General features: G+C 53.1%; 7 protein-coding genes across 7 annotated transcripts; 4 read left to right on the top strand and 3 right to left on the bottom strand.

The window, feature by feature from the left end:
* Positions 1-4,989: 4,989 nt before the first annotated feature.
* AB675_3133 (uncharacterized protein) lies at positions 4,990-6,361 on the bottom strand (the record flags this gene model as incomplete). The annotated part of the gene is made up of 3 exons (XM_018143160.1): positions 4,990-5,258; positions 5,333-5,690; positions 5,789-6,361. The coding sequence occupies 3 exons, from the start codon at positions 6,359-6,361 to the stop codon at positions 4,990-4,992; spliced, it is 1,200 nt and encodes a 399-aa protein (XP_017997955.1).
* Positions 6,362-7,355: 994 nt separating this feature from the next.
* Positions 7,356-7,772, bottom strand: AB675_3134 (uncharacterized protein; the record flags this gene model as incomplete). The annotated part of the gene is made up of 1 exon (XM_018143161.1): positions 7,356-7,772. One exon carries the CDS (start codon positions 7,770-7,772, stop codon positions 7,356-7,358), a length of 417 nt encoding a protein of 138 aa, XP_017997877.1.
* Positions 7,773-9,086: 1,314 nt separating this feature from the next.
* Positions 9,087-9,881, top strand: AB675_3135 (uncharacterized protein; the record flags this gene model as incomplete). Its single annotated transcript, XM_018143162.1, has 1 exon — positions 9,087-9,881. One exon carries the CDS (start codon positions 9,087-9,089, stop codon positions 9,879-9,881), a length of 795 nt encoding a protein of 264 aa, XP_017997803.1.
* Positions 9,882-10,451: 570 nt separating this feature from the next.
* AB675_3136 (Meiotic coiled-coil protein 2) lies at positions 10,452-12,999 on the bottom strand (the record flags this gene model as incomplete). Its single annotated transcript, XM_018143163.1, has 4 exons — positions 10,452-11,615; positions 11,663-12,706; positions 12,755-12,838; positions 12,895-12,999. 4 exons carry the CDS (start codon positions 12,997-12,999, stop codon positions 10,452-10,454), a joined length of 2,397 nt encoding a protein of 798 aa, XP_017997903.1.
* A 499-nt stretch (positions 13,000-13,498) lies between these two features.
* On the top strand, positions 13,499-13,921 carry AB675_3137 (uncharacterized protein; the record flags this gene model as incomplete). Its single annotated transcript, XM_018143164.1, has 1 exon — positions 13,499-13,921. One exon carries the CDS (start codon positions 13,499-13,501, stop codon positions 13,919-13,921), a length of 423 nt encoding a protein of 140 aa, XP_017997934.1.
* An 823-nt stretch (positions 13,922-14,744) lies between these two features.
* AB675_3138 (putative transporter C83.11) lies at positions 14,745-15,961 on the top strand (the record flags this gene model as incomplete). The annotated part of the gene is made up of 2 exons (XM_018143165.1): positions 14,745-15,095; positions 15,146-15,961. 2 exons carry the CDS (start codon positions 14,745-14,747, stop codon positions 15,959-15,961), a joined length of 1,167 nt encoding a protein of 388 aa, XP_017997956.1.
* A 1,340-nt stretch (positions 15,962-17,301) lies between these two features.
* Positions 17,302-19,823, top strand: AB675_3139 (Transcriptional activator protein acu-15; the record flags this gene model as incomplete). The annotated part of the gene is made up of 3 exons (XM_018143166.1): positions 17,302-18,236; positions 18,290-18,904; positions 18,962-19,823. The coding sequence occupies 3 exons, from the start codon at positions 17,302-17,304 to the stop codon at positions 19,821-19,823; spliced, it is 2,412 nt and encodes an 803-aa protein (XP_017997984.1).
* Between the last annotated feature and the right edge of the window lie 5,023 nt (positions 19,824-24,846).

The raw sequence follows: 24,846 nt of genomic DNA on the forward strand, positions 1-24,846 counted from the left end.
TCCAGCTTGATCGTTGCGGCAAAAGAGTACGAAAAGTCGCTCACCTTAATCCTGCGTTTACGGCATGTCATGCATCCGGTCTTCGTCCTCCGCTTGACCTCCTTGGATTTATTTCTCGGGGCGTTGACGATGAGCGTCGGGTCAGCCGTTGAAGGCAGAGGCATCCGAGCAGGCCCATAGCCGTATGGCGCGCCGACTGGCATGCCTGGGTAGATAGCCCGCTGTTGCTGGACATACTGAGGCTCCTGGGGTATGCTGCGCACACCTTGGTAATAGTTCTGGTGCGGAAGAGGCGGTAGCTGCGTGGTGGCTGTGGCTGCAGTACGTCTGGAGGCGCATGGTGGGCTTGTTGTGAATGAAAGTCAATGCTGCTGATCGGCGGCAGACTTATCGATGCCGAAGACGGCTGCATTGCTGCAGTCGTCATCTGAGGGTGGTGGTAATTCATATAGGCCGTCGATTCCGCCAGTTTGTCTGTCGATATGCTCGTTAATGGTAGAAGTAGCGATGTTGGTATTGCTCGAGGCAGGTGGGAGCGGGACGGCAACCGCAGACGAGGTGGGCGACGATGAAGTATATTCGAGCCACGACTTGCTTGCTGAAGGCAACTTTGACGACAAGGTTTACAGCATTAGGCGACAACTGAATAGGACGATAAGTTAACTACTGCAACAGAAGAACACACACCGCTAACTGTTGGTAGTAGAGAAGGAAATGCACGAATCAAGGGAACGACATGTGTAAATGCTGGAGGTGAAGGGTGTGTAGTAATGCACCCAGTCTGCATGATCCACCACTCCACGGCCAGCCGACAGGGCCCTTGCTAGCACGGTACCAACGGTTTAGAGTAGAAGTACCATCTCTGACAAGACGGTAAGGTATGAAACGCTTTCCAACCATGCTGTCTTGGTCAAGGAGATGCGGATCACCCAAGTGCCGAAATGTTCCAGTGCCATTCCAGCTCCAGGGAAACAGGATCCAGGAACTGGCATGATGCACCAGTACCAACGGCCAGCAAAGGAGATTATTTCCAAGACCGACACGAATGGCCTCGCTCGCTATCCTGCTCGGGTTCGCCTCGATATGAGTTTCGAGGCAGCACTCCACAGACCTCTGAGACTGATTCCCTCTAGCGAGAGTATGGAGTCATATGCGTCTCGATGTTCCGTTCCGTCGTCACTCTTCTGTAAATGTCTTTACCACGTCTCAGTAGGGCCGCTTCAACGCTCGTCTTCGCTTATGGTATGTCCCGACGCTAGAGACCTTGTTCGTGCAGGGGTCTTCAGTGACGGTAGCTCGATTGCATAACATCCCAGTTTAAGCGAGGCTGCTAGGCTCCGCCGGCTAATCCGCTCTGGTGTCTAGTGTCTGACGGCACCCCTGTGCTTATGAGGTTTGTATGGGCGGCGTTGGGCATACCCATCAATCACAATCTGCGCCGTTGCAGGCTGATCACCACGATGTGCAAAAAATGGCAGATATGTGAGGGTTGTTTAGGGGCCAGAAAAACATATACTGACCGTGATCGGACCTTCTGTCAGAACCTCGAGGACTGTACGATGGTACGTGGTAGCCTCGACTCCATCCGCACTATCGCATTAGTCGCGAACCAGGGATCTCCCTGCGAGTTGCACCATTCCACTCTGGCGCCCTCTAGCACGTTGTGCTTAACGTTCAAGGCTTGCGACCGTTGCCAAGCCCGCTCCAATCTAGAGATAGACATGCACCAGCTCGCTGGTTTATCCTACGGCAAGGAGGCAGCCCCGAAATGTGCTTGATGCGTAAGGCGTCGGGGCAGTTCGCTCCTGGACACCGGATTCGCCAATGTTTATGGTCACGGGAGCCGTGCTGTGAATGCTACCGTGTCAGCATCAATGTTCAGCTTGCCACGCACAATGAGATGAGTGGCTGCGGGCCATACATGAATGCCAGCAATCTGACCCTGCTCTCGCCTGCCTGTTCAGATCTCGCAAGACAGACTCGATGATTGCCGAAGACGACAGCCGTATAATCAACACGAGCGATTGGGCCGGTAGTCTTCCAAGCCGCTCGATAGCAATCCCGAAGGATGTTGTCGATCTATAGGTGCAGGACTCGAAAGTCTCAAATGCTCACAGAATAAACTAGTAATGAAGCTAACCAGGTCCAGCCAGGCGTTGTATCTTACCAGGAGATGTCTCGGGCAGTTCGGAGGATACAGTACCTGCCCAAAGCTATGGCTTCTATTGTTCCTGTAATAGAATGCTCCTGTATTTCCCATCCTCAGACACTTCAAGTCGAAGAGCAGAACGACAGGAAATGATGAATGAAAAAAGCATCGTCCGGGTGTCAACGACATCCGAGACTCCATATGTGTCATGACGGACGCTGTCAGGATCCGTGCATGGGATCGACCTCTACCAGTAACCACATACACGCCTCCGTGGGTGCAGATCTGTTTTGTCACGCCTTCGCTGTTGACCTTGTCACTCAAGTGCTGGATTCCTGACGTAGGGGGGAAGTCCCGGTGTCTAGATAGTGACCTCCGCTGGTACCGAGTCGTACTGAAATGCTGGCGGTACGCCGGTACGGCAGAAGATCACCATTGTCGTAAGGTGTAACGAACGCTTGGACCGCTTGTCTGGCAGTGCTCGCCGACCTGAAGCGCAACTTCAGCTTGCTGGGGTGTTCCTCGTAGACGATGGCTAGCTTATGCCACCAAACTCGAAATTCTCCGGAGAAGCTAGTCGAGTCGAATGCTCGCCAAAAGCACCTTGGAAGAGCGTCAGGAAATTGTTCGCGCTTCCATTCGCATTCACCGACGCGCTGAATCGACACCACAACATGAGATTCGAGCCACTATTGTCGGACTGCGTATCTCCTGGTACGGGGATCCGCAAACAGGCGCCCATGATGCGAGCAAGGATTGCGAAAACATCTGGTACCATGCCAGCCCCTCGACGCCTGCAGGTCGGTTAATTAGCTAGCCTCAGAACCGAAGGCGATCTGTTTGGTTGAGGACGGGGGTGCTCCAGGGGTTGATGTGTTCATCGGCCTTTCTCTTTGGTCCGCGGTAGAATTGACTGCAGGAAGCCTCTTCGGGCCCGATGCGATTGTGATGCCAGCCAGCGTCAGCTATTTGGGATGGTCAATCTGCGTGCAACAATAAAACCTCTCCCACCTTCGGACGTGACTGCCTCTGTTCGATAGTTTGTACCAGGACGCGCAAGTGCTGCTCGTGCAAGTCCTCAGACGGCAGACCTGCGACTTCTGACCGGCGACATATTCCTTGTCTGCGTCCAAGGTGTCCGGAGCAAGAGACACTGGAGTGCCGCCGCCTCTGCGAGGTGTGCCACATGTACATTACACACATCATCCCTATGGGCACGTGTTCCATCCGTGATCCACCTCTAGGCTACCTGCACCGGTCAAGCTAGCGATTAGCCCTGTACGCCCCGTAATCGGCGGCTTCCAAGGTTGTCTTGTGTACGGAGATGAGCAATAAGCGGGCACACTCGATCAATACAATTATTCCACTTGTGAGTATCGAATGACTCGCTGCACATAGCATCATTAGATCGTACGAGGCACCAATTGTCATTTCGTGGTTTGTTTACCCTTTCGCTTCTTGAATATTGGAGTTGCTGTGGGCTGGTCATCGGCAGCGGCTGTCTCTGATTTCACTAGTGGTATCGACTCGCCGCTCGCCTCGACTGGATTTGCAGTCACCTCGAGGGTTTGGGAGTCGACGGCGGTGTCAGAAGTTGCGGATGCTCCGTTAGCTGCATGGCCTGGCTCTTGTTTCACATCGACGTCTGTTTTATGTTTCTTGACGAATGTCTTGCCTGCAAGAAGGTCCTCCAGACCATCATCGCCAGTCTCGCCCGGAAAGTGCCGTACGTCTTTGCCCCATACCTTTTTGACGGTGGGATGCTCATCAGCCTCGAGTTGCGCTTGTTCGTCCGGATCTAACTTGCGCTTACGCACGCCGATGCTCATGGCATCCGCAGGTGCATCATCGGGCTTAGGTTGGTTCGGTTGAGGCACGGCCTTCCAATCGCTAGCCATTGCCATTTCGGCTCGGTAGCTATCGGGAACCTCGATGCCCATATCAGCTAGCTGAGCCCATTGTCGTTTCTGATCTGCAGCGTTGAGTGGGCCACCTGCTGCTCTACGTACTGAAGCAGTAGTCACCGGTGCGGCACCTTTGACTGAGCCTGTGTCAACGGCAACTGTAGGCGCATTATTCCCAACCACCTTGTTCAGGCGGTCGATCTCCGCCTTGGCCTTCTTTTTGTCTCGTTCCTCACGTTCGTGGTTGTTCTGGATGTCTCTGAGGGACCGCTTCAGATTCGACTGATGCTTTCCAGTGCTCTCATGTGTGCGCCGCTCGAACGGTGTGTCCTTTACGTATATCGAGCAATGTTTGCACCAGTATTTCGGCGTTGATTTCCAGTACTGCTCTTGTCAGCGTGCTTGTGGCGGCGTCCTTAATTGATCGACTCACCTCAGACATGATGCCAGCCTAGCATCGATGCAACCCGGATGGCTGGACTCGAGAGCGATGGTCGTCGAGCTGCTATAAGCTTGACGTAGTATTACATCCGTCAGCAATCATGCGGCAAATACCTTGGCTGTAGTGGCAGAGGCGTGTTGCTAATGGTCTAACGTGTAAGTCGCGATTGAGATGAAGTGAAGTCAGACAATTCTGGTGACAGAAGCGTGGGGAAGGCCCAGGCGATCCCAGGCACAGAAAAGGTATGGCCGATTAGTGAAAGCACCCCTGCAGTTTAGGTAAGGTTCTGGCAGCGGCCTGAGCCTATTTCATCCTCTTGGCCTTGAAGAAGCAATTCTGTTGTCTGTTGGTCGTTGCACATCCTCCTCAATTCTTTCACAAGCCGGTCCTTTGTGGCCTGCGATCCATGTGCGGCTATCAGCGCTCGGTAAATTATGCGCCAGCTAACTATAATCTGATCCAGAAAGCTTTGCAGCTATCATCAATTGCATTTTTCAACTCGATCCCAGATTTGCCGTCGGCTTGATTCCATGCTTCATTAGAGGACTTTGCAAGAAAGCCTTGTAATCATGGAATGCATGCGTCTGCTTCGAGCTCATGTCGACCTCGTTCAAACCCCTTTCGAATACATCCTGGTCATATGCATCAACAGCGTCTTTCAACGACCTGAGTCCCTCTTTCACCTCCACCATTGCGCCGACAAACCTCTCCGCATCTCGCAATGCATTGTTGCCGCCCTGTCCACGGTGGAAAGTCATTGAATCTGGTTAGTACAGTCAGTGGCTACTTCCTTGCAAGGGTCATGGGACGGAGGGGTTAGCAGAACGGGTCACGTACGCGCTGCATCACCACCGATAGTGACCCTTCCATCTCTATTGTTCCACCTCTCCTTCGGTGCAAACACCTTCAACCCACCCAGAATTGGCCTCACCTTCGTTCCTTCAGGAATCCAATCCGCCACTTTCCGGTAGGGATCTCCCCACCCATCCATCCTCCTCCTATACTCCTCTAACAAATCATCGTCCTTCCCATAGGTAACGCCTTCCTCCTTCGGCCACGTCGAGAGCACATAAAACACCCACGTCTCCGGCCGTTCCAGATCCGGCTTGTCGAGGATCAGTATCCCCGAATACATCTTCTTCGGATGGCAGCCCACATCCACACTCGGGTTGATTTTCTCATCGAGCCAAAGTGCCTGCTCACGCGTCACCGTGAATGAAAAATTCAGGAAATTGTACCTAGGTCCCATGCCTCGCTCCCGCCTTTGATGTCGCCACACACGACCTGTCTCACAAAACTCGAGCCCCCATCCGTCCCGATCAATACATCGCCCACCTCACAGCTTCCATCCTCGAATCGCCCCACCACCTTTCCTTTGTACTCACCCTCGTCCGGCGTGTCAATCCCAACCAAAACCTTCCCATACCTCACACCCTCTCCTCCGTGCTCCAGGAGCGCCTCTCCCCAAATCCTCCTCGTCCTCTTGATCTGCAACCTCCTTGTCCCTGGAAAGCTTGGCTCAATTAAAGGCTGCCCCGTTGCACCATCCCTGATCAACAAGCTCTCCTTCCCCTCTGCAGCATTGTTCAATCTGATATCCGGCTGGCACTCCTGCAGTCGTGCGAAAAGCTCTGGTGGAAGACACTTGGCGAGGAAAGGCACCGCCCACGAGATGGTGACGCCCCAATTGCGATCACGGGGTGTGGACTCCTTTTCGCAGATGGTGAACGGGATGTCGTGCCGGCGGAGTCCGTGCGCGATGGCGAGGCCGGAAAGGCCAGCGCCAATTATGATGACCTTTGGTGTAGGCGGTGATGAGGCTGAGTTTATGGGGGTAATGGTGGCAGATGAAGTTGCGGTCGACATGCTCGCGTATGGACAGACTCGCGAGAGCTGGCACTTGCGGCTTTCGTCACGACGGACTGCCTGGTCCACTGAGAACACACTCACAATGTCGAAGTGGTGTGCCAGCCCGTTCAGGAGACGCTCGTGTGTTACAAGTTCGCTCAGGGCTACTAATCTGCTCTCCGCTGAATCGCAGTCCGAAACATGCTCTAAAGCACGTCCGTACTTTCCTCGGAGCGGGCGATGCTCAACCCAATGCTCGTATGTTCTCCAGGACGGGTAGTAACCTCTCTTGGGTGGAGTAAAAGGTGGCTGTCGATAGCGAAGGTCTAAATAGCCTTCAAGCGTCGGGATAGCCAATCGATGTCCGAAGATCGACATCGATCGCCAGGCGACACATGATGCGGGTTGTCTACCAGTAACACTGCACTAACCTTACAGTGCCAGTAGAGGTTGCGCCGGCAAAGCCAAGGCATTCACCCTCGCGCGATTGAACTTGGATTTGCTGCAGTGCAACAAGGACTAGGCGGCCCACGCGGCCAGACTGTTGTGTGACCCAGGGTGGTCGCACAGATTCGCGACGCAGTCCTCCTCAACGACCACACAACCGCTCAAGATTGCCGAGACCGTGCACGACTTCGCCTCCCAGTGGTAAGTAGGAAGCGAGTATGCCGCTGTGTGCGCGTGCGAGCTGCGTTGATGTCATGTTTCAAATTCCAAGTTGTCGCAGCGAAACGCTTTGACAGAGAAGGAGCAGCATGTATGTTTGCGGCACGCCCTTGCTAAGATATTCAGGCTTAACTCCGACCGGTTGACAACAGCCAGTTCGATGCTCTACAAACGCCCCTTGCCCAGGTCCTTGATCGGGCTATAAATGAAGTTTCATCACGCCAGCCTGTTAACATAAATGCCTCGACCCTCTACCTCCCTGACCCAAAGCCTCCAGGGCTTCTCTCTTAAGCATTGGTCAGTCAACAGCGCTCAACCCTGGCGATCGTGACAAAGCTGCTGTAACTTACTGAAATCGCTCGTTCATCTCGGTGCAGCCCACGACGAGTTCCTGCGTCAATCCTAGCTCCTGGACACCGTCCGCGTTTGAGCCCATCGTGCCCTCCCAGTTCCTCGCAACAGCCATGGCGTCTGTCTGGGCTTTGGCGTTGATCTTGGTGTAAATGCCACGATAGACGGCCATCTCGATGCTATCTGCCTGCACCGAGAAGCCGTGGCGGCGCATCAAGACCACGGTCTGTGTGGGCTTGTCGTCTTTTGAGGTCGTCGTCTCCGGGCTTCGGCTCGAGAATTGTGATGCAAGGCTCTGACCGAGTGGAATGTTGTTGACTAGCATGTCCCTCTTCGAGACAGGTGTCTCGAGTGAGTCGTAGAGCGTTGCGGCGTCCCAGACCGGTACGTTCGATCCTAGAAAGCCCGCCATGTGGTACACTGGACGTAGAGGTACTTTGTGAGAGACCACTACGCACGACTGTTAGACGAGTCCCTCTTTCCAAGCAACGAGAGACAGAGAAGTCCTACCGTATGGTAACACATCCTCAGCGTGCGAGTGTATGACGCAGTTGATGCTAGAGAATCGCTTGTACTGCATTGTAGGATACCACGGTCAGTACTCGCAGAACGCTGGTATTGACGAACCTCGTCCTGCTTCTTCTGACTCCAAACATTTTCGTGGGATAGCGCCCGACCATTGCAGACATCGCTTGATCGTGTCAATAGCATGGACTCACCAGTTCACTATGAATAAATCGCTCCGAGTAGCCTTTGTGCGGCAGATTCGGTTCCACTGGTTCAGAAGTGTCGATGTGATAAGTGATTAGATCAGATGGCGACTGTACGAGGGCCGGCGCCATATACCCGCTGTTCATTCGAGCAGCACATCGTCAGCCCTGGACGGAGGCAATGTCGAGTGTGATAGCTTGGAAACATCATCGTGGCATGTATGAATATCGTTGGGCCGACTCACCACATAATGTACAGGCTTGAATCTGTGGGATGTCTGACTGTTTTTCCGTGAAAAGGTCAGCAACAGCGGCTCACCAAACCCGAAGTCCAGCATCTGAGACCCGATAGACAGCTGTCCAAGCATAATGAACGCACTGGAGACGTGACCGTAGGCGTCAACGACATCGTGAAAGTGAAGAATATGGTTCGCATAGATCAGCTTGCGGTATGCCTTCACCTGCGTCAGTAATGGGCACCCTTCGTAACCATGAAGGTGTAACCGACTTCACGCAATTTACTGTCCATCTTTCTTCGTCTGCGTTGGCTCGATGCCCATCAGGCAATCCCAGCGGAATGCCTTCCTAGGTACTCTGGACGCTCAGCGGCAGACAGAATTCAATCACGTCGTAGTGAAAGAGTTCCCAGCCACGTCATGAAGTTATCATGGTAGAAGTATCAATCCGACTGCTTCTGCAAGTACTACAGCAGCCTAAACAATTTGAATAGACGGCAACAGATTTAGAAAGGCGGCAGACATGCTCGGCTTGCTGGGAAGTCGTGTCGTCCAGTTGAGATCTGCATCAGTTCAAGTTGGGCAGCACCGGCAGGGACTGGCTTCGTCTGGGGGCGGGGCTCTGGGGTACAGAAGTACAAAAGCAACCCCATTCCACCGCGCCTGATAAGGTCACCTTTTCTCAACGTTCGCTTCTCATTATACTCGTCGTAGCCTGCCGCTGAGGTCCTTCCCAATAATACAGGCCACTTCCAGTCTACATGGTGTACAACAGCCAATATGGAAACCATCTCAAACGCCATCAACCAGGCCGCAACCTACATTTCACAACAAACGCCCCGCTTGGCACCTGTATTGGCATCCACAGCCGTAGCCATGCTAAGCAGCCTTTTCACAGCATGGGTCATAGCAGACTACTCGAGCTGGAAATCATTCGGCACCGGAGGAACACCACCAACCTGGGCTGGCTACTGGCGCATGACCAAAATCCGCATCAACCACGCCCTATCAGGCCCGGATCTGCGGGACGCATCACAACTCAATGCCGATGAAGGTCCACGCTATCTGCCAGAAGGATTTGAGAAGAAGCCCCGTCAGACGCCACGTCCACGTATCATGGGTCGAACCATGCCTCAACGCCAAGTCCCGTACAAGAAATCGGACATGGAGGACGGCGTCAAGGCACGAATCGATCGCCTCTGCGCAACACTGGTGACCAAGTACGACCACCTCGTGTATCTTGCGCCAGCAAAGACAGAGGGCGGCGCAGCTGACGGAATCTACGCGAAGGACGACGTAAAAACACTGAATCCTTCGGTAAAACATCCCAAGAACAAGATCTTGCAAGGCGAGGTTGGACATGCCCATCCTGCTGACACAAGTCTTCATGTGTGGCTGTCGGAGGGCGACGCAAAGCGAGTGGTCGAAGGGGGATGGGGTGAACGATTTCCTCTGCTGTTCGTTGACAGAGGGTGGGTGATGGTCTATGCACCCACAACACATGCTGAAGCCGATGTAATCGAGACTATAATGCGCGCCGGCATCGGCTGGGTTTGTGGGCAGAAGGTCGACTAGGTTAGCTGCTTGGCCGGTGAACAAGTCGAAAAGTAAGTGGAAGGGCGCCGAGACTTCCATCTCAGTGTATCATCACGGATGTGGAATTGCTGTCTACACTACATTGTGCAATGTCTGTCTAATGGTAGAAAGCATTCAATGTGCAGGGGCCTCGAATGCCTCCCGCTCTGATTGTGGTACCGATATGCCACTTTAGAAACACCATCAAGCTCTTTCGCCCTAACACTATTCCCATACCGATAACCTTGCAAGCGCTGTTCGACCCATTCGTTCGGACGGGTGACTGATCGCAGATACCATACTGAACTCCATTCGCGCAGCATTAGCAACATAAATATGCATATTGAGGCAAAATATTTGGAACAATTTCCGAACGTTCATAGGTCGATACTATTGGTGGTGAAAGCCAACGGTCTGTCGAATGCCAAAGGAAGGAGTAGCGGACGACAGCAAGTGTCGTCGTGTGAGTAGTCCAAGCAACAGGGGATAGATCTCCCTCCGTATGGTGGGGAGATCAGATATGCTGGCAATTTTGGCAGAGATGATCGCTGATATATGATGAATCGTCCTTCAGACAACTCGAAAGCCGCGAGTCCATCCATTGCGTGACTGGCCGGGAGCACCGTACGGGTTGGCAACGGGTGCAGGTCCTGGACGGGTCGCCATACCTGGGTTGCAGCAGAGCATCGCCACACGGGAGCCGAACTTGGACCCACGAAGAGAAACCATGTGCTTCCGGATGTGGACAGCGACCTGTTCGCGTTGATGATGATGAGCATTCATCAAGATCCATTGAATCAGGTAGTTGCCATATTGGTCGCCAGCAATGTCTATGAGCGGAATTCGAGGACGGTCTGGACGAGCGGTAGTGATAACACCAAGATAGCGATCCAAGAAATCCATTCCACTGATCTTGAGGCATTTTTCGACGACTTTAGAAGCGAATTGGTCAATGCTGTAGTTGTACGAGTTGGTGAGAATGTGATCGATGACACGACGCTTATCGGGAGGCGAGCCATGCTCGCAAAGGTGCTGAATGCACCAATTGCCGAATTGACCGTGAGCGATGAGGTCGATATTGGTGATGACTTCTTCAATGGCAGGACGCTTCTCTTCTTCAACGCAGTTTTCGAAGATGTTCTGAACGACGAGACTGCCAGTCTCACCCAGAGCAACCTCGTGCCACATGCCTTGGAGAGCCTCGTTGACTTTGACCATGATCTGTGGCGGCTCGCCTGACCAACGAAGCTCAAACAACTTCTGCCAGACGTGACAAGCATAGCGATGGATGACAGTGTCAGGGATGCGTCGAAGCAACTCTCGAACCATGTCAGCCTTGTGCTCCTCAGGTACAGAGTCGAAGGCTTTCTGGATGACGTGACAACCGAAAGGATCCATGCTAAGTGCAATGACATTGCCATGGATAGCCTCAGCAATGGCGACGACTTGTTCTGGTGTGCCGTGCTCGAAGCAGCGTTGGACGAGGAAGTTGCCAAAACGATTCACCATCAGTGGGTATGCTTGGTTCACAATAGCTTCAACAATGTCGAACTTTTGCTCAGCTGTACCGACCTTCAATTTCTGCTGCAGGAAGATCGAGGCCTGCTGGTCGTTGTTGCAGACAATCTTGTCGACAATGTACTTCCAGTCACATGACACAGACTTATCCAGGAGGCGGCGATAGTTCATAGGCTCGAGGGGGGTGACATAGGTCTGATTACCAGCCAATGGCGGCTATGATAGATCAGCTATAGCCTGCGGGGGTGGAAGGAAGTACTTACACCTAGCCAGCCTTGACCTGGACCTTGTGGAGCAGGGAAGCCTGGTGTGACCGGAGATGGCTGCAGACCCATGCTAGCCTGCTGAGCCAAAGCGAACTGCTCATCGATGCTGAGCGGACTGATGGGTGGCGAGATTCCAGAGTTGCCGAGAGGGCCAAGAGAGAGCTGGTCCAACATGTTGGGATTGCCACGCAACTGAGTGTTGCGTCGTCCAAGAGGGTTGAGACCGTACATCGCCATATCCTTAGCATGACGAGCATCGTAGCCGAGGGAGGATGAAGAACTTGAGAAGGATCGCTGAGCAGCATAAGAGTCTGTGTCCATCGGACCCTGCTGGTATGGACCCGGGAACTGCTGGCTTCGCTGAGTGCCCATCATGCTGTTGAGGTTGTTGTTGTATCCATGGACGTTTCCTGAAACCTGCTCCCAGTTGCGGGGATTCATACTTGCAGAAGAGAAGTCTGAGTCAGACCGGGCCTTATCCGGTCCGCGCCAGGCGACATTCTTCGAAGTAAATGGACGAGCGGAGGCATTGAAAGCACTCTGGAGGTGACCGATGGTCTGCTCTGAGATGTCGTGCTGAGCGTAGTCATGCTCAGAGGAACCAATAGCCTGTTCCATAGTGTGCTTGAGGTTGCGAGTCTCTGCAAGTTCTTGTTCCTGGCGCGAGATGACGGTTTTGGCAGCGTGGAGCTCTTGTTTGATGCGCAGCATTTCAGCGATATCGTAGCGACTGCCTTGTTCCGAGCCAGAGCTAGAGATGACTGCGAAGGACTCGGTGTAGCGTCCAGAAGACGACGAATTGTCACTGGGTTTCTGGTTGTTGGACCGAGTGTCCTCTTTCAACTCACGGCCTTGTTCTTTGAGAGCATCGTTCTGCTCCTGAAGGTTGGCAACAAGCTTGTCGAACTTAGCATCGTCCTTGGCCTTGGTGTTGTTGAGCTGGCTGGCTTTGGGTGTCATCTTTCGAGAGTCATTAAGCTTCAAGTTGGCGAGGATGTCTTCCATGGTGCTTGATGGCTTGCGAACCTCCTGTGGCGAGCCCTGAGGCTCGGTTAGACCGTGAGATTGCGAAGGCGGGATGACACATACCTGAAGACGCGAGGCCCGAATGGCAGTGGCACCATCAGACTTTGCAGCTGGAGACGAGTTCTTGGTCATGGACGACTTGGCAGACTGTGACTATTAGCAGCGTTCGACTTTCAACGATGGGTCAGAGGTCGAGAACATACCAATCGATGGCTTGCCGGAGTTCTGCTGAAGCTGTCGTGCTTCTCTGTAGCGTTGCCTGACGGTGAAGCTCCGCGCCTTTCGCGAGGTGAGCCACTCGAAGCCATAGCTGCGGCTGTTCTCTGATCGGATATAGCTCAATTGTAGTCGATGCAATTAGCTGCAAATAATGTAATTCTGGTCTGTCAAAACATAGGACCGAGGTAGGTGCAACCTAAACCACACAGAATTGACACAAGCGACCAGAGGATGCTTGTCGGCTCAGTCCGAGAAGAGAGGAGAGTAATTAGCTGAAATGAGTTTCGAGATTGGTAGATGTTGAGGGTGTGAGGACGAGTCGATGTGCAGATGTGAGGAGGAAAGATAAAGTAATGTCCTACTGCCAGCGTGCCTTCCCTCAAAATATCAGTGTAGACGTTGGCACAATTGAGCAAGTGCTCCTAAGCTCCCTAGTGAGAACTGCTGGGGAAGGCACGGGCAATCCAGGTGCACACATGCAGCGCTCCTGCAGGCCAGACTGGTCGCTGATCTACTGTGTGAGAAGGCAAGTGAACCATACCTGTAGAGTACTCTGCTGGACCATTTCTTCCTTTCCATCCAACCAACATGACCGAGCCACGCGCCGATCTCGAAACAACCATCACCGACACCATCACCGGCAATGTCACCATCACGATAACTACCACAATCACCACCAACTTCGCCACAGCCACCACAACAACCGCGACGACGATCACCACTTCTGCCCGTGCCCGTACCCTCACTACCGCCATTCCCGATGGTGATCAGCCGCTGAATGAGCAAGAACAGGCTGGTACCATGCTCTTCGCGCCTATGTCGACGGCAACAGCACTGCACCATGATCGACATCACTCATCTGTCCGCATATCTCCCTTCATCTCGCCCACAAGATACGATCCTCGTTCCCTGGAAGAGTTCTGCCTTTGGCTCGGCTCCTGGAGTCGTCGGGTCAAGCATCCTACCTACTGCCCAGTTAAAGACAGATTGCCGTTGCGAATGTCAGACTGAGGTAAACCAGCGTCTGCGAGGCTAGTTGCCGTAAGTGCAGCCGTGCAGCGGACTCCAACAACCCTGGCGAAGAAGCGCCATTTGAAACAATGGCCCTCCATCAGTTGCAGACGTACCCACAACAGCCTAAGATTCAGCATGACGATCGCCGTCGAACACGCAGCAATTTGATAGTTGTGATCGCTGGCAGCATTCGCGCTCCGCTTCAAGCGACTCTTCGAATTTGGTGGCCTCGAGCCTCGACCACTTGTAGCTTTCATGCTCGGGAAGCTGGGAGCGTACCATCGACTCAGCTGTTCCGCTTCGCGAGATGCAAGACTCGCACACAGCTCGAGCCGTTGCACTTTCCGCGACGGATGAGTCCGACGCGACTCGCCTGGTGGGCGCCTGTCCCATCCACCAGCCGCAAGGCGTGTACCGACACAGACGGGTTTTGGACTGAAGTCAGGAAAGAGTTGGCATACGCGATTGCGTCTCAGGAGATCCGAAGACATGCTGTAACACGTGATCAACTCTATGGTGCATGTGCCTCACCGTAGTGCATGAACTGTCCTGCACCACAGCAGTCCTAAGAACAATGTTCAACTCTGTCTATCACAGATGTCACCAGTCTTCTCACAGCCACACTCGCTCGGTCAAGACCACGAGTCGCCCATGCGCCAGTCTATCCGGAGTCCGTTGATTATGACTTCAAAATAACACCTTCGCTAGTGCCCACGGTCTTTGACCAACAACGTCCCATTTCGACATCTGACATGCGCCCGGACCCTACCACCTTCGACTCGCTCTCCTCCAAAGTACCCTGAGAGACATGAGCACGACCATGACTGAGTCGCTGAACACTCGAATTCACGAACGTCAGTCATTGTCGCCGCGATCAGCCATCAGCGAACCTGGCAATGAAAAGTTCCCTTCGTTCGACCTCGAAGCGAGACGTCCGAGCCTGGCACAGATCACCGAGAGTCCGCTGGAGACGAGTGCACCCATCGTTCCCGAATACAAATGGCCGGCACGCTCAAACAGCGGTCGCGCTACCAACCGTGCGGCTGGTCATAGACACCGTCGAAGCGTTAGCGAAGCGCTTAAGAACTTCCGGACCAGACAAGGCAGTGTTACAGACAATGCGCATGATTTGGCAGAAGCGCTCAAGGCGCCGGTGTCGTACAAGCTCATTGTAAGTGTGAAGCGTTGCTACGACTTGAAACATTGCTGATGACAGTCTAGGCGTTGTGCATAACATGGTACATGACCTCCGCCTTGACCAACACATCCTCGAAATCGATATTAAATGCTTTCGACAAGCCTGCGACCCTCACCATCATCCAGTTCGCCTCTGTCTCCCTATGGTGTTTGATACTCGCTACGGCAGCCTCAACCTTTCCCTCGTTGAAACGCAACATACCGGCTCTTAGGAATGGCCTTCGAAAACCCTCCTGGGACGTACTACGTACAGCCCTACCACTATCGATATTCCAGCTCCTCGGACATCTCCTCAGCTCTTACGCCACCTCCAAGATCCCCGTATCACTAGTCCATACTATCAAGGGGCTATCGCCGCTTTTCACAGTCCTCGCATACCGCCTATTCTTCCGCATTCGCTATAAACGCGCGACCTACCTCTCGTTGGTGCCCTTGACAGCCGGAGTCATGATGGCCTGTTCGGCCGACTTTTCAAGCAATTTCTGGGGCATCTCTGCTGCCTTCATCGCCGCTATTGTTTTCGTCACGCAGAACATATTTTCCAAAAAGCTCTTCACCGAATCCTCTCGAGCCGAAGCGGAGGGCCAAACCCACAAGGAGGGAAAGCTGGATAAGCTTAATCTGCTGTGCTACTGCTCGGTTGGTGCCTTCTTGTTTTCAGCACCAGTCTGGTTCTACACAGAAGGCGCATCCATAATCCGTGACTTCCTTGCCGATGGCTCCCTGGATCTTTCGACCAAGAAGAACACCCTCGACCACGGCGCCTTAGCGCTTGAATACGTCTTCAATGGCCTGTTTCACTTTTTCCAAAACATCATGCATTCATCCTGCTGTCGCTGATGTCGCCTGTGTCATATTCGGTTGCATCTCTGATCAAACGCATCTGGGTAATTCTGGTGGCTGTGGTTTGGTTCCGTAGCTCGACGACTCGCTTCCAGGTGTTGGGTATACTGTTGGCGTGTGTTGGATTGTATCTGTACGATCGAACGAGCATGGAAGATGCAGCAGAGCGTCGCGCCAAAACGGACCATTTCAGACACGGGGTCAAACAGCCGCTCCTGCCTTTGACCGAGGAGAAGAGTCCACAGCATCAACGCACAGCGTCGCCACGGCCGAGTATGAACGAGAAGTTCAGCTTCCCCGCAGGCGACAACAAAAGAGAAGATAGTCCAACGCGCGTGAAGGCAGGCGGCGATTTGCTGCCGATTGGAACCACGCAGGAAAGTACCTGGAGATAGGCAGCACATGAATCTATAGATTGTACCATCATGTAGAAACAGACACCAACCGGGCCTCCATCTGTCTACCGCATCTTGAGTCCATTCACATCGCCTTCCCGAGAATCCACGATCGCCGTCTATGTGCTCTCACAGGTAGATGCCCCTGACGAGGGCTCCAGATCTACTCGCAGATCCTTATTGCATGATCAATAATACGTGAGCTAACGGATGTACCACCTACTGAGCAGTGTTGCAGTGTCTCGTGTTGGACCCGAATTATCCTCCAGACGCAACAGCCACCAGAATGAATGACTTTCCCGGCCCCCAATATGACATCAAAGGGGCGATTAGTAAAGGTCAAGCTGATGCATGGCCGCCCTCTCCAGCGAGTTCCAAGCGCCCAAGAACAAAGTATTCCTGGCACTTTGCTGTTGAGCGATATATGCTTACAACGTACATGACACTGCCGTCATCGCATTCAGCTCGCACAAAAGCGTGACACTCTCGCGGAGGACGTGTTGCTCGTCTATCTATTTATTGTTCACGTCAAATCGGTCCGTTGCATTCAAGTTCCAGAGCGCGCCTCGATCTGAGTAAGCGAGAGTCACGTGTGCTCCGGCCAATCAATAGCAATCGTCGACAAGTCTATCGCCAAGGAGCCCTGGAGTCTTGGGACGAGATCAACTCGGCTCCTCCTCAACCCCAGCCAGCCCAACCTGGCCCTTTTCTTGGCCAGCAATCATCTCGCTTCCTGCCATCCACCCCTCTTTCGTGATTCTCTTGGCTCAAAGTCGGGGTAGCGACAGCGCAGACATTCTGGGCCTTGAAACCGGCCGTTCCCTCGCAAGACTTGAGACAGAGCAGTCAGCGACACCGCCAGAAAGCTCGCAATGAGGCGACAGTAGTGCAGCACTCAACCACAACATGTTTCGGAGATATGGTTCGAAGTGAGACAACAGGATGACGCCAAGAACGACATCTACCGACCCGTTCGACAATGAACATCCCGCCCGGAACTCTGATGACGATGAAGAGCGACCGACTCACACTTCTGAGATAGGGACTCTCAAAAAGCTTCCGAACCAAAGTGGCACTGCATGGCTGGGAAGTTCGAGTGGTGTGTACTTCGTCAACACTGTCCGTAGGGCATTTGCGCAAGCATTTGCAAGCTCTCAAGCCTTGCCTGCCAGCGAAGACATCTTGACTGGCGAAGATTCGGAGGGACGAAGTTACAATGGACCTATCGTCGACGGTCCATCAACCACGGATGGCTTCCCAAAGCTTCTATCAACGTCCTTAGGGACTATGCCTGACAGGAAGATTGCTATTGAGTTGGCCAGCAGCTTCTTCAGGGTCTGGCACCCAGTCTTTCCGTTCCTTCACGGCCCTTCTTTTCTCAAGGATATGGAGATATTATACACAAAGCCAACGCCGCCGACGTTTTCTGGTGCACGCAATGGTCGGACTGTGCAACCTGTTCTTGATCTGAGGAAGGTCATCACTTTCCAACTCATCATCAACATTGCAGCTCTCGATCGGACAGATATCACACTTCCACCCGAGTCCAGGATCCAATCCACGGCTGATGTGACGAGGGTGGCAGGATCGATGGCACTGGATCATGATTTGGCTACTCTACAGACCATGCTTGCAGCGCAGCTATACCTTGTTGCGACTCTCGCAATTCGCGCAGCCTCAACAATTGGTGGCACAATAGTCAAGCTTATCTATCACGCTGGACTGCATCGTTGTCCCCTACGCTACGCCCAGCTGACTGCAGAAGAATGTGAGATAAGGAAGCGAATATTCTGGTCGGCCTACGCCCTAGATCGCCACTGTTCGCTATCACTAGGCGATCCGAATACCATTCAGGACGACGACATCGATGTGTGCTTGTCAGGAAAGGAATTGCACCGAGCAGTTGCACGAGATTTGCTGCCTAACCCAGCCGACGAAATGCACATGCATATGCCGAAAGCCGGGCCCCGGATTCCGCCGCCTCGCCCACAGATGACGAAAATCAAGGGCCCGAAACACGCGAGAAATCACTTCGGGAGGCCGCTTTGATCAGCTACGTGCACTGGTCGAAGTTGACCGGGCGTATTATTGAGATATTTCACAAGTCCATTAACCATCGATTCCCGAAGCACGAGCAGATCGTCTACCTGACATCCGACATCGAAACCTGGTGGAATGATCTACCTTTCTTCCTCACAGGAGAGGAGCCTCAGCATAATTCGACGGTAGCGCCTTCACCAGCAGGCTCAGAATCACCGCAGACACAACTCGCAAATCTGTCTCCATTTTTCAAGATTCTTTACCACCGTTTACTACTACTAATATCACGTCCAAGGTTGTCCCTGGATCAGAGCACGCCAGAGTTTCAGCACGGTCTGCAAGTGTGCATTCGAGCATCTCGAAATGTCTTGGCAGGATTGAAAGCACATCGTTCAGCCGGCCAGACGATGTTCTTACCAGGTCTCCTTTCCGCCGCGTGGATGAGCGGGCTGATTATTGCCTTCGCTTGCCAATTGGGCAAGTATCCGAAGGCAAGGGCTTGCGCGTGCGTTACAAACCCTGACTAGCGTCCTTATTCTGCAATGGCTAATAGTTTTACCAGAGACATTCATGCGTGCCTAGACCTGCTGACATCGATGAACACTCGTTGGTACACTGTGAAAAACTGTCACAAGACACTGACCTTGCTTCTGGGCAATATACAATCACGAAAAGCAAGCACCAATGGTCTCCTTGCTGTGCAAAAGCCTGACGGACCATCACCTGTCATACCTCCCGAAAATGCAGATCGTCCAGCAAAGCGTCGGCGGACGGAAACGAATCCTCCCAAGGTCCAGATGGCGGGCATTCGTCGTCAATCGACTTCCAACAAGGAAGACCACGACGTAACAATGGACGCTGTGTCGCCACTTACATCAACGCCGGGCAACACAGCCAGTAATGTCTCTTCGCCAGCGATGAACACCGCGAATAACAACTCAGCCACTTCAGATGCGCGCACAGCAGCAGGCCTGGCCGCCGCGCGACAGAAGCATACACCTTCAGGATGGTCGAACAGCAGCATCGATGCTTCAGCCAATCCCACACATATGTACGATCTCAGCCAATTCATCAATCCGACACCACCGCCTGGGATGCGTCGCTCTAATAATGACCCAGCACTGTCAGGTGGGAAAGCAGCATCCTTCGCCTATGGCAGCGGATCTGCGCTTTACAACACACAGCAAGAAATGGCCTTTGCGCATAGCTCGATGCAACTTCAAGATTTGCCCAGTATGAACACAACATCGAGTGGTCAGAACATTTCGGGAATGATGGACGATCCAGATCCCATGTTCTGGGGTAATGCCGACTTTGCGCTGGCTGATGTATTCGGCAGCGCAGCTTGGGAACAAATGACGGCCGGAACACCAAGAGGTACGGCAGGGCAGGGTGGTCCATGGGATGGCCTGGGTGGTGTCTAGTAGCGTCAACGATGTCTGTGGAAGACTCGACATGACCAAACAACGATATGGAACAGCTTGTTTGTATGACATTTGGGACCAACAACAATCTGCCATTCGGCGTTCCTGCGACTGCCTTATCGTCTGCCCACCCTGACCTGAGATGCAGTCATCTGCGCTGTGTCTTGCGCCACGAGCGCCGTTGCGTCCCAACGAGCGCAGAAACTGGACATCAAGGAAGACCTTCTGTACAACAGGTGACCCAGCAGAGAGTCCTGATGCGACTCAAAACTTACTGCAAGTTTACCAAGTCGCCGACTTGTTCAGGGTATCGATCAGAGACAAATCTACCGGGACGACTGGAGTTGCACCTGCCCTGATTGCTAGCCAGAATCGGTACGATAAAGCGCAGACACTTCAAAGGCTTCTGCAAGGTAGAACGGGCTATATTCACTCGGCACCGGAGAAATATTAGTAGGCTTGAGGAACCGAAACAGGAAGGAGAGGAGGCCAGGCACAAATAACACGCACGAAGGACAGGCACGAAGAAGACGCACGAAGGAAATTTGGTAGGCACGAACTTGAAGGTGGGAAAGAGGGATTCGTGAGCAAACTGAATCGGCAAGAACGATGGGCAAGAACGATGGACAAGAACGATGGCTGCGCAGAAAGAGAGATGGACTGAAGGATGTCCCCAGGCAAAAGGACCGTCAGGACCGTCAGGAGGGAGTGACTTTGCACATGGCTGGCTGAGACAGGCGTGATTTGCGCTCAGGCGAGGTAGACTGGACTCGCGGGTACATATGCAAATACAAAGAGGTCGGAGTACTATCTTGGATCCATCATGACAACCCTGTTGCAACATCCAGCTCAAATCTCGGGGCCCAGGGGGAGGCCGCAGTGGTTCTACCAAGATGGCGCTGCTGTCTGAGTCCTGCAGAGGGCAGAGATGTATCATTTCAAAAAAGGCCACTTGAAAGCCAGGTTGACATTCAGTCCATTGACGCGCAAATTATGCGATAAAAAATGGTGTGACATACATCACCATACCGCACTCACAAGTCGACGTTGCTCTGCTGGTACAGTGTCGGAGCAAATGAAGTGACGGGCTCGCCTATAGGGGTAGATATTCCTGTCTACCGGTCTGATGAAAGACAGAGCCGAATCGACCACCAACATATCGACTTTCTGGCTTCATCCTTCCCCATTTCGAAAACACTAGGGATCAACAAGGATTCTGAGTAGTGTTCTGCTCGAGTACCCTCATGTCCAGAGAGGTCAGTCTCCCTTGGGGCGACCCAGTCCTCGAAATCCGTTCCCATGGACAGCAAATTTGAGGTTCTGCATTTTTGTATGTATCATTCTACGACCAGTTGGGATGGGTAGAGGCTGGCAATTAACGCATCTCATCCTAGGGGTCAGTGCATGACAGATCTGTAGCAGAGGTAATGAAGAATCGAAGTCTGGGTGAATGCCTTGGCAGATGGAGCACGCGCGCATCAAAGAAGCCAAGACTAAAGTCAGAAAGACATTACGACTATGGATAACCCCGAGATCAATAAATCTTTCTCAAAAATAATGGTAGGATATATACATCTGGTATATCTTTGGAACGAAGTGTACAATTCCATGTACATGCCGGGCTTCTCAACAAATGCCACGCACAAAGCAAGAGTCATGATCAGCTTCCAGCTGGTGAGCATTCCGAGAAGAGGCGACGTCCGTCGTTTCCTCTTTCTTCATTCCCAAGGGCTGGAGCCATTTTCGTGTCATTGCAGAATGGGTATGTTGAGTTTAGCGGCTATAGACTCGTTAGCAGATGCATCATGCTAGTCAAGACAGAGCAGCTCACCTGTCACCCCAGTAGCTCCCGGTTGGTACAGCCGGGTCCGAGGTAGTGGTGGTGGTAGTGTAATCCGCCCATGTGTACTCGGCCGAGGTTGTGCTTGAGGTGGTCGTCTCCTTAACTGGCTTGGTGGTGGAGCTAGTGGTGGTTGTGGTGGTGTAGTCCGCCCATGTGTACTCAGCAGAGGTCGAGGTGGTGGTGGTGGTGGTCTCGTCCTTGACTGGCTTGGTCGAGGAGGAGGTGTAGTCGGCCCAGGTGTATTCAGCAGAGGTGGTGGAGGTGGTCTCGACGACAACTGGCTTGGTGGACGAGGAGGTGGTGTAGTCCGCCCATCCGCTGCTGACGGTGATGGTCACATCCTGATTGGACAGGTTAGCAAATAGGTCTCGCATGATCGGAGTGAAAAAACGTACCTCAGTGACCGTGACAGTGGAGGGTGTGCATGCGACATCAGCCCAGCTAGCAGACGTCGTGGAGGTGACTACAACGGGAACGTCGCTCCAGCTGGTAGCAGTAGTCGAAGTCTCGACGACTGGGGAAGAAGGAGCAGGGACCTGAACAATGATCAGCATTTCACAACGCTGCACATCTCGTGGGGCATCTCACCTCAATCCAGGTGGTGGGAGTGGTCTCGGCACCAGAGTCTGGGGTCCAGGTTGGCTTGCCATATACGGTCTTGACAGAGATGACACACTCATCGCCAGCAACGGGAGTGCTGCTGGGGACGTCTTCCCACACGGTCTCGGTCTTGGTGCCAGTCACAGTGGTAGTGGACTCATCAACGGGGACATCAGACCAGACGTAAGTGGAGCTGGCAACCACGGGGGCGGTGGTGGAAGAGGTGTAATCGACCCAGGTGTACGCAGCCGAGGTGCTTGAGGTGGTGGTCTCCTTCACTGGCACGGTGGTCGAGGAAGTGTAGTCGGCCCAGGTGTACGCAGCGGAGGTGCTTGAGGTGGTGGTCTCCTTGACTGGCACGGTGGTCGAGGAAGTGTAATCGGCCCAGGTGTACGCAGCTGAGGTGGTTGAGGTGGTGGTCTCCTTGACTGGCTCAGTGGTCGATGAGGTGTAATCAGCCCAAGTGTGCTCGACCGAGGTAGTGGTGGTGGTAGTGGTCTCGTCCTTAACCGGCTTAGTGGTCGAGGTGGTGGTGGTCTCGTCACCCCAATAATCCGCCCAGCTGGTCGAAGAGGCAGCGGTGGTGGTTGTTGTGGTGGATGTCCAGGCGGGATCCACCGGGGTGTTCTCCCAGCCCTCAGCCGCAACGGCGCTCACGAGAGCTGCGGAAGCAGCTGCGAATGTAACGGCCTTCATTTTGATGTATGTTCCTTTTGATCGGATTTATTAGATTGTAGAGGGGTTATAGTGTATCGTCGTGTTGTCGTTGAAGAACGAATGCCCGCGAAAAGAGTGGCGCGGTAGTTGGAAGGAGTGGACGAGGGCAACTAGGGTGAGTATTGACCAAGTGTAGGAGCCTTGAAGAAAGGGAAGGGAAGCGTAAAGAGAGCGGACGCATATAAGTTTCATATGCAAAGCCCAGCATGGTTGCCACAGCGGGAGTGGACCGGGACAGGAGAGCGCTAAAGAAAATTGGGACCTCGAATCCCAAGAAGCGAAGTCGATTTTAGCTGTTGCGGGTTTGGCGGCCATCTCGTTAAGTGCTTAGCCCACACGCGGTTCTCCTACGGGTAATCTCACTGGTTGCGACCTTGTATAGCAGGGTATAGCTGGCGAGATTGAGGTCAACCATACTCCGTACTGCAACTTACCCTGCCTGCCATAAGATCTCCCACAAATGCAAACATTCGCAAATCAACCAGCCAGCAGGTGTGGCTGTTCGACTGAAAGTCACAGAGCAGAGAAAGCCCAAGGCTTGCTGATGTGGTTGGCACTCGTTGGACATCTGACGTGATAGGAGGAGATTGTTGTGAACGCATCATCGAAAGCAGATTGGCTGACCTCGGCGAACGCACACATCGTATGAAGCACGACAGACGATCGACCTGCGGCGCCGATAGGCTCCGGATCATTTCTGACAGTGGATGTGCTCGAGATCAACGTGTTCTGGTGGGAAAAGGACTGCAAAAGGTGGGAAAAGGGGGCCATGGGCGTTAGGACAAGCCTCGGTACTAGATCTGTTTGTGTCGTAGCGGACCCACCCATGGACACCTTGGCACAAGGCAATCTCCTGAGCTCACGTCCCACGTCGGTTCTCTTCTGCCAGTGAGATTGCAACAACGATATCAACCATCAACAGTAACCGCTTACTCCCACTGCGGCTCTTTGGAGTCATGGAAATTGAGATCGTTCTGGCAAAATGTGCTGCTCCCCGAGCTTGCCGGTATAGGGTATTGTCCACATAGCCTCATCTGGCTCAAGATCACTGTACCCATATGGACCAAATCGAACTCCGCATGACCCGACGAGTCGCCACGCAGCGTGCTTCTTGCGTTCGTTGGGATCTCCCCCTCAGTAACCGTGCAGATGAGGCGATTGCGACCGCGCTTGGGCGGTCTCTGTGCGGCTATTGAATAAGGCGCAGATATTCGGTGTTGAGTAACAGCACACAGATCGTAGACATCGACGATATCTGCTGATACCTTGATGACATGTGCCGACATATGTCAGAAGCCACGTCTACGCCACACAGCCACGATCGACCTTAAGATTCGGAGCTCAACGAACGTACCGTATCTTAACTTTTGCCAGGCCATGTTTCAGGTTTGGCCGTCCGGGCGGGCTTCGAGAATCATCAACGAAATGGCATGAATCAAAATTAAACAATGTCATCGTGCAATTGTACAGTTCTCATCTCAGTGAAGCCGAATCGTTGTCTACAACGCAATAAAGGCCGCCCAGCATGCGATTCTATGAGCAACTTGTCTCTCCTGCTAAAAGATTACCTTGACAATTTGGCAGTCACCCACCCTCCTGCTCCGCCACTGCCGCGTAGCAGCACTTGTCTCTGAACTATTTCGCAGATCCTTGACTCCAGCAATGGAGAAGGCATTTCTCCTTCCGGATCATATCCGCTTCTCATCCACAGCTTCGGCAGGGCATTTCCGATTTTGCCGATATTCGCGAACGACTCTTGTGCGGCATGGACATATCATTCTTCACAAGTTCACACTCGGACTGTCGTCCTCGTGATATCACTTCTGTGCAGCGTGAAATCCATCAGGTGCACTTGAGGGAAGC

Source organism: Cyphellophora attinorum (assembly GCF_001299255.1).
Source record: "Cyphellophora attinorum strain CBS 131958 chromosome Unknown Contig21, whole genome shotgun sequence".
NCBI lineage: Eukaryota > Fungi > Ascomycota > Eurotiomycetes > Chaetothyriales > Cyphellophoraceae > Cyphellophora > Cyphellophora attinorum.